General features: G+C 43.3%; 1 protein-coding gene across 1 annotated transcript; it reads left to right on the top strand.

The window, feature by feature from the left end:
• The first annotated feature begins 6,399 nt into the window (after positions 1 to 6,399).
• On the top strand, positions 6,400 to 7,071 carry Chchd2l3 (coiled-coil-helix-coiled-coil-helix domain containing protein 2-like 3). Its single transcript, NM_001015019.2, has one exon. The coding sequence runs from the start codon at positions 6,428 to 6,430 to the stop codon at positions 6,890 to 6,892; it is 465 nt and encodes a 154-aa protein (NP_001015019.2). The 5' UTR covers positions 6,400 to 6,427; the 3' UTR covers positions 6,893 to 7,071.
• The last annotated feature ends 1,813 nt before the right edge of the window (positions 7,072 to 8,884 follow it).

Here is an 8,884-nt window from a genome sequence, read left to right as displayed (position 1 = left end):
AAAGAAAATATCTCCAATTATTAACATTGGCAGAAAAGATAAAGAACAGAAAGTATTAGGGAAAGAAGGAGAAATACGAACACAACCTCAAAAGTTAAGATGGACAAGAGGACACTTGTCTAGAAATGCCATCCTGTAAGTGGCTATTAGCCCAAATGCTTGAATTACCCTAGATGCACAGAACACATGAAACTCAAGACGGATAATCAAAATGTGGATGCTTCAATCCTTCTTTAAAAGGGGAACAAGAATACCCTTGGCAGGGAATAGGGAGGCAAAGATTAAAACAGAGGCAGAAGGTTCACCCATTCAGAGCCTGCCCCACATGTGGCCCATACATATACAGCCATCCAATTAGACAAGATGGATGAAGCAAAGAAGTGCAGACCGACAGGAGCCGGATGTAGATCGCTCCTGAGAGACACAGCCAGAATACAGCAAATACAGAGGCGAATGCCAGCAGCAAACCACTGAACTGAGAATAGGACCCCCGTTGAAGGAATCAGAGAAAGGACTGGAAGAGCTTGAAGGAGCTCGAGACCCCATATGAACAACAGTGCCAACCAACCAGAGCTTCCAGGGACTAAGCCACTACCCAAAGACTATATATGGACTGACCCTGGACTCCAACCTCATAGGTAGCAATGAATAGCCTAGTAAGAGCACCAGGGGCTGGGGATTTAGCTCAGTGGTAGAGCGCTTACCTAGGAAGTGCAAGGCCCTGGGTTCGGTCCCCAGCTCCAAAAAAAAGAACCAAAAAAAAAAAAAAAAAAAAAAAAGCACCAGTGAAAGGGGAAGCCCTTGGTCCTGCCAAGACTGAACCCCCAGTGACGTGATTGTTGCGGGGAGGACTGTAATGGGGGGAGGATGGGGAGGGGAAGCTCATATAGAAGGGGAGGGGAGGGGTTAGGGGGATGTTTGCCCGGAAGCCGGGAAAGGGAATAACATTCGAAATGTGAATAAGAAATACTCAAGTTAATAAAGAAAAAACGGAAAAACAAAAAAAAAGAAAAAAAGAAATGCCATCCTGTTTCTTTTACCCTGGGGACTGCATATACTCACTCTTGAGAATCAACTTTCACACGCATTGCTTCCTGGCTCAGAGGTAATCCTAACCAGGTCTGCCCAGCACGTATGTCCATGTGTAGGTTTTCATTTACACCCCTCCACTCTCCGTGGTGCACTCCCTTCAGGAGCAACCGCATCCTGGGCGACATGCACATGAGGAAGCGGAATCCAGAGAGACTCCACAATTGTCTTAGAACTTGGTTCTATTTTTCTGACCAAGGTGAGCTTTAGAGTTCTTGGCACATGGTGTCAAATAACACTAATGCAATACCAGGAAGCAAGTAATGCCCAGGTTTCTCTGGTGCTCTTCTCTCTGAGTACTTCCTTTTAAGAAATTTTACAGTGAAAGCCTGGTTATGGTGGTTTTCACCTGTAACCCCAGCACTCAGGACCAGAGGGAGGACGACAGAGACTTGGCAGCCAACCCGGGCTGTGTAGTGAGACACTATCTTGAAAAGTCAAAAGGAAGAAAAAGAGAGAAAAGAGGAGAAGGGAGGAGGGAAGACATGATGATATCAGTGTAAATATATACATATACATATATACATATATACATATATGCATATGTATGTATATGTGTATAAGGATGAGGACAGTCGATCCAAGGGCAGTGCAAGCTTCCTTCTAGTTTGTCATTTATATTTATGATGTTTTCCTTCCTTAGAGTTCATTTTTATTACAAAAATACATTTTTCAAGTTTTCAGGATTTTTTGGGGGAGGGTGTTTGTTTCACTTTCTCCCAGCATAACAGCTATTCAAACTGAGACATCCCCCCCAAAAAAAAAAAACCTGAGACCCCCGAAAACCTACAAAGGTCACAAATAAGACCAGTATATTGTTGTTCCCTTCGTCTTTTGCACCTGTGTGTTTTCAGGACATCATACACTGTCCTACATACTAATTACACTTTTAATTTCAACCATCTCCTGTTAATAATTTAAAACTGCATGCTTTGATTCGAAGTCTGAAGTAAGGAAACTGGGTGCCAGAAATCAGTGAGTTACACACAGTTGGCAGAGATTTTCCGCTATAGACTATGGAGCTGAGGACCCCTGCTGGCCGTCTTGCATCAATACATGTCTTTTTTTTTTTAAGTTGCTAGAAGAGATGAGGTTACCTACTTAGTCTGAACTAATCCTTTTTACTTAGAATCCTTTAATTGGCTTCTTAGAACTGTATTGATCCTGCCACATTTTCAACACTTTGAGCCTTCCATCCCATAATAACTTTTTTACTTGCATGAAAGAAATCCTATTAGGCAAAAAATGCATTTTAAAATTATTCATCTTTTAAAAATAAATTGACTTTGTTCATATAAAATGCCTAGATTTTTCTTTAGCATACATATGTATGTTTGCATATGGAAATGTGTGGATAGGTTCAGATAAATAGAAAGTAGCAGGTAACTCCTCAAAACATGGGATATGGCACTTAATAAAACATTGAGTGAAATACTATGAGCATAATCAAAGATATTCCTCACTGTCCTGAAATCTATGGTTATTTCTATGTGATCTATTCCTACCTAGCATGGGGAGCCAAAATCTTGTGTAAATGCCTGGGGCAAGCAGGAAGCTTGAAGACTATGTACAGCTATCATGTTTAAACTTGGAGATGCAATCGCACTGGTTACCCCATCTCACAAGTCCTTTGTTATTCCTCTGTGTACTGGTCCCAATATATAAAAATAGAGATGATTACCCCTGAGGCAGACCTTAGAAACCATGACAGCTAACCCTCATCCAGTCTCTCCAGACTTCAAGCCAGCAGAAGAAGTGTGGAAAAGAGCTACAAAGTATCAGCCCGATTCACTCTGCATCATTTGAAAGCCCGGCTTTAGCTCCTCCAAGAGATGATAAAATAAAACTAAGGTACAGCCCTCATGATGGCTTAGGAATTTAATCCCACCATTGGGGAAGCAGAGGCAGATGGGTCTCTGAGTTCAAGGCCAGCCTGATCTACAGTTAGCAGCCCCTCGCTGTGTATCTGATTAAAAATCTGCCTCAAACAATACATGGACTGACCCAGGGCTCCAACTGCATATGTAGCAGAGAATAGCCTTGTTGGGGCACCAGTGGAAGGGAAAGCCCTTGGTCTTGCCAGTGCAGGGGAATATAGGTGGGGGGAGGGGGGCAATAAGGGGGATGTATAGGGGGAATACCTGTATGGGAGAGCGGGAGGGGAGGGATGAGGGCTTATGGACAGGAAACCAGGAAGGGGAATAACCTTTGAAATGTAAGTAAAGAAATATATCTAGTAAAAAATAAAAAAATAAAAATAAAAATAAAGAAAAACCTCTGCCTCAAAAAAGGCTCTGGTCCCAACTTAGTGTTCACTTTTCAAACCTTCAAAATGACCAGTATGCATGGACGTTAGTGACTGACTGTGACATGTTACCCCAGTTTAGTAACTTAAATCTTTTTCATAGTTTGGAGGGTTCAGGAAATGAGGGGTAGTGTAATTCAGTGGTCCCAGCTCATCTGGCAACAAGGCTACAGGAAATGTCAGATGAGACTGCATTTACCTGAAGCTCAACTGGATCTAGGATTTGCTTCCAAGCCCAACCACGGAGCTGTGGCAGGGAGCTTCCACTCCACACTATGTGAGTCTCTCTGTAGGATTACACACAACATGGCCTCCCCCAAGACAAGTGAAATGAGAAAGAGGGAGTGCGGAAGAGAAAGCTACACAGTGGGAGAAAATTCACCCAGTGGAGGATTACTACCCAGAAAGTTCTATGCAAATAACTCGGATTAAATACCAAAAATGCCATGTGATCAGTAAATGAGCAAATGTGCTATGAAGACAACTCTCAAAAAAATTAAAATTAAAAAAAAAACCCTACCATTGGCCAATAAATGTATTTAAAGGGTTTTTTTTTGTTGTTGTTGTTTTTTTTTTTTTTTTTTTTGGTTCTTTTTTTCAGAGCTGGGGACCGAACCCAGGGCCTTGCACTTCCTAGGTAAGCGCTGTACCACTGAGCTAAGTCCCCAGCCCCTTTAAAGGTTTAAACATCAGGAAAATGTCGACCAGAACTGCATTAAGATTCCACCCTGGATTTGGCTGGAGAGATGGCTCAGTGGTTAAGAGCACTGACTGCTCTCCCAGAGGTCCTGAGTTCAAATTACAGAAACCACATGGTGGCTCACAGCCATCTGTAATGAGATCCGATGCCCTCTTCTGGTGTGTCTGAAGACAGCTACAGTGTACCTATATAAAATAAATAAATAGATCTTTTAAAAAAAAGATTCTACCATGGCCCATTCATAAATAAGACACTAATGAAGATATTGATAAAGATGGATTCTTGTGCTACTGCTAGTAAAACTATAGACTGGTACAGCTAGTGTGGAAATCAGTAAGGATCTTCCTGAAAATACTAAAACATAAGATTACCACACGTTCCATCTCTTAAGTCAACACTTGCACACTCAATGCTCATTGTAGTAGTGTTCAAAACAACTAACTTTTGGATAGCCTTGATGTCTGGTAACAGATGAATACTACAGAAAATGCAGCATATATATTTATATATATATATATAAATTTATCACACACACGCACACACACACACACACACACACACACACACACACACACACACATTTATACAGCCTCAAAGAACAGAATCGCAGATGGGACTGGAAATCATCATACTAAGCAAATAAGCAGAATTCAGAAAGACAAAATCAGAAAGTCCTTTCATGTATGGAGTCCAGACTTTACAGCAAGACAGGAAAGGACAAGGATCCTGCTTAGGAGGTGAGCAAGACGTGAGAAAGGAACAAGAGTGGGTCAGAAAGAGAATATAATCATGGGACATGCATGAAGGCATCACAAGGAAACTGAATCTTATGCAAATAGTATGCTGGCTTAGGAAGAGACGTGCACAGCTATGATGTCTGGTTTTATCATTTTTATTATTTTCCTAATGTACCTTTCCCAGTGGGAGTTAATTTGCATGCCTCTGACACTTGATACAAAAGAAGAAACAACAGTGTTCCCACACAAACAATCATTGTACATGTCTGGCTTTCCTTCGGTATCGGTTTTGATTTGGGTTTTGGTGATGGTAAAAACTAAACCCATGGATTTGCACATATTAGACAAATGCTTCACCACTGAGCTGCACCTCTCATTCATATTGTCTCATAAAGACAAGCCTCACAGTCCCTGGACACCATGGGGAACTTCTGTTGACTCTGCCTACCTTTCCAGTGCAATCTTTCCATTCTTTTCTTGGTCTTTTTCTCTCAGGTGCTGCCCTGAACCTAAGCTTGCATTTTCAGGAGTTCCGGGCTTCCTTTCTTTGTCCTCCTGCCATGTGCTGCCTGCTGCCATATGGCTGGCCTCCATGCAGTCCTAATTCAAACAATGGCCTCCATGCAGACCTACCTCAAACAACATGGCTTTCTTTGCTTCTTCGTTCCATTCTTTGCCAGGCATCTACCAAGATACAGCTTGCCCGTCCTAAAGATCTTCTTTTAAACTCTAATAAGATTGTTCTCCGGTTTCCAGAAAATGAAATCTCTGCAGAGATATCATTATATACCTCTTATTATTATATCTCTTATGAGACATGCACTGCAAATGCTGTATACAAAGTGGCAAGTTCTGGAAACAGAGTATAAATCCCACAGTATACTAAACTCAAGTGATACTTTTTGAATATGCTTTAACTGAAATAGTATTATATCACTAACCCCCCACCTTTCCTCTATCCCAACTATGCTTTGGGATATGCTTTGTACCCCAACTCTTGACCTGATAGCTTCTAATTCTTGCAATATATATATATATATATATATATATATATATATATATATATATATATATTGCAGGATTCATTTTGGTTCTTTGTGTGTACATGGCTTCAAGCCTGGCCACTCTGCACTGGACAGCCAATGATGGCTCATTGCTGGGAGAGGCTAATTCTCCTCCTCTCCACAGTCATTAGTTGACTATGTAGTTCTTTGTCCGGGGTAGGACCTCTTGAAATTTTGACTCTTCCATATAAACATGTCCGTGGATATTGTCCTTATTCCAGTCTTGTTTATACATTGCAGGAAACTTCAGAGTTCCTGGTATTCTAGCTCTTTCCACGCCCGGCCTCCCTGACCTTCCCATGATATTTTCTGAGACACAGATGCGGGAGCTGTAAAGTGGATTTATCCATCGGAACTGTACTCTTACAGTCTGTTGCTCTCTCTATGATGTCCAGTTGTGGTTTTCTATGATAGTCTCCATTTTCAGAGAGACTTCTTTGATTAGGGATAGTAAGTTCACTTATCGGTGTGCATAAGAATAAAATTTGAGGCAGTTTGTGGTCTCTGAAAGCTGAGAGTACAAGCAGTTAGGATGCCGCGTGACAGCCGAAGCCGCACTTCCCGGGTGACTCCTCCGGCCAGCCGGGCCCCTCAGATGAGGGCTGCTCCCAGAAGAGCACCAGCAGCTCAACCTCCAGCCACAGCTGCCGCCCCATCTGCAGTCGGCTCACCTGCTGCTGCCCCTCGGCAGCCAGGCCTGATGGCCCAGATGGCTACCACTGCAGCCGGTGTGGCTGTGGGTTCTGCGGTGGGGCACACCCTGGGTCACGCCATCACTGGGGGCTTCAGCGGAGGGGCTAATGCTGAGCCTGCGAGGCCTGACATCACTTACCAGGAGCCTCAGGGAGCCCCGCTGCAGAACCAGCATTCTTTTGGACCTTGCTCTCTAGAGATCAAGCAGTTTCTGGAGTGTGCTCAGAACCAGAGCGATGTCAAGCTCTGTGAGGGCTTCAATGAGGTGCTGCGGCAGTGCAGGATTGCAAATGGTTTAATCTAATCAAGAAATTCAAGCTGGAGAAATGTAAACTTGGTTCTGTATAATTGATAGTCACACGTGTGGATCCTTATTGGCGTTTACTGAGGCTTGTAGTGTTGGTTACTGGGCAAGTGTTTGGCTTCCTTGAACTAACTGTATTGTGATTGAGTTAAATAAAGTGTGTTATTCTCAAAAAAAAAGAATAAAATTTGAAATGTAGTAAGAAATTATGCTAGTCTTATTAAGTGGACGCAATAAATTGCTTTCTAAGGTCCATGGCCTCATTAGCCCTAGAAAGCTGGCCAGTACCATCCAGTACCAGGGATGATTTCTCTCCTTAAGTCCAACTAGGCAGCCACTAAGATATGAGAGCCACTGATTGCACTTTTATGTGTATCCTGACATGCTAATAATTTAGTTGTTCATAGATGTTGCAGTTTGGTAGAACTATTTCACTGCTTCCCTCCCTTAGCTGTCTGCATAGGATTTTCTGGAACCATGGGAGTTAGATTACATGATGCGGCAACCTGCCTGCAAGATATGCTGATGCAATGGTGTCCCAAAAGTTGTGGGAGTCACCTAGAGATCCAGCCCATATACATACAGCCACCAAACATAGACAATATTGATAAAGCCAACAAGTGCATGCTGACAGGAGTCTGATACAGCTGTCTCCTGAGAGGCTCTGCCAGAGCATGGCAAATACAGAGGCGAATGCTCACAGCCAACCATTGAGAATTGGGTCCCCACTGGAGGAGTTAAAGAAAGGATTGAAGGAGCTGAAGGGGTTTGCAACCCCATAAGAACAACAATGCCAACCAACCAGAGCTCCCAGGGACTAAACCACTACCCAAAGGGTACATAAGGACAGACCCATGGCTCCAACAGCTTGTAGCAGAGGATGATGGCCTTGTTGGGTACCAATGGGAGGAGAAGCCCTCGGTCCTGCCAAGGCTGGACACCCCACGCCCCAGTGTATGGGGAATGTCAGGGCAGGGAGGCAGGAAGGGGGGTGGATGGGGAGGGGAACACCCTTATAGAAGAAGGGGGAGAGGAATGAGATAGGGGGCTTATGTCTGGTAAACCAGGAAAGGGAATAACATTTGAAATGTAAATTTAAAATATCCAAAAGAAAAAAAAAAGTTGTGGGAGTAATCAACTACTCTCTGATTGGATTTCAGGCCAATGATATGGAAGCCATCCTGACACTGCTTGAGTGACCAAGGACCTGAAGCTAGATAGGCCATAAGCTTAGAGGAAAACAAAATACTGTGGTTCCACTCATAGAACATAATCATAAAATGCCTAACAACATTTCGCTGCTGTGTACAGCTTTGGCTACCCTGCCTAAGCTCCAGGAATGGACTGCACTAACAGCCCCTGCCCAGAGAATATCAGATCCTCGAATGAAAAATGTAGACACACACAGTTGTTCAATTTCAACTTGCCTTATTGGCACAATCGCTTGGACGCCCTTACCCCTGCCACTACCCCGGGCATAATCAAATAGAGTGGCCAATGGCAACCCAAAAAAAAACTCACATAGCAGGCTGTCCTTATCTCCTGCTGCCATGCTTCCTTCTCCTTCCCCTCTTCTCCTTCATCTTCTAGCTTGCCCAGAGGGACCATAAGTCGTGCCTATTCTGCCCAGCATTGGCCACTAGCATCTATTGATGGCTCAAGAACCATTTGGGGAACAGGACCTTAGCATCAGCACCACCCCTACATTACACTATACCCATAGCTCAATGCTTCATTCAGCCATTACCAGAGAAGTTTCCTCTTGCAGTAGATGAGAGCTAATGCAGAGACCCACAGTGGGACAATGTGTAGAGAGTGAAGACTTTGGAACACTCGATGAGATGTCTTAAAAAACTCTTTCCCCTCATGTCTCAAGGAACTGTGTGGAAAATCAGAAAAGACTATAAGAACTGGAGGATATGGATGACACACCAAGGAAGCAATGTCTCCCAGACACAACAGGACTGATGCAGATACGAACACAGAGACTGT

This window comes from Rattus norvegicus, chromosome 9, assembly GCF_036323735.1.
Source record: "Rattus norvegicus strain BN/NHsdMcwi chromosome 9, GRCr8, whole genome shotgun sequence".
Classification (NCBI taxonomy): domain Eukaryota; kingdom Metazoa; phylum Chordata; class Mammalia; order Rodentia; family Muridae; genus Rattus; species Rattus norvegicus.
The sequence above is the reverse complement of the archived record's forward strand: the minus strand, read 5'-3'. Positions and strand labels throughout refer to the sequence as shown.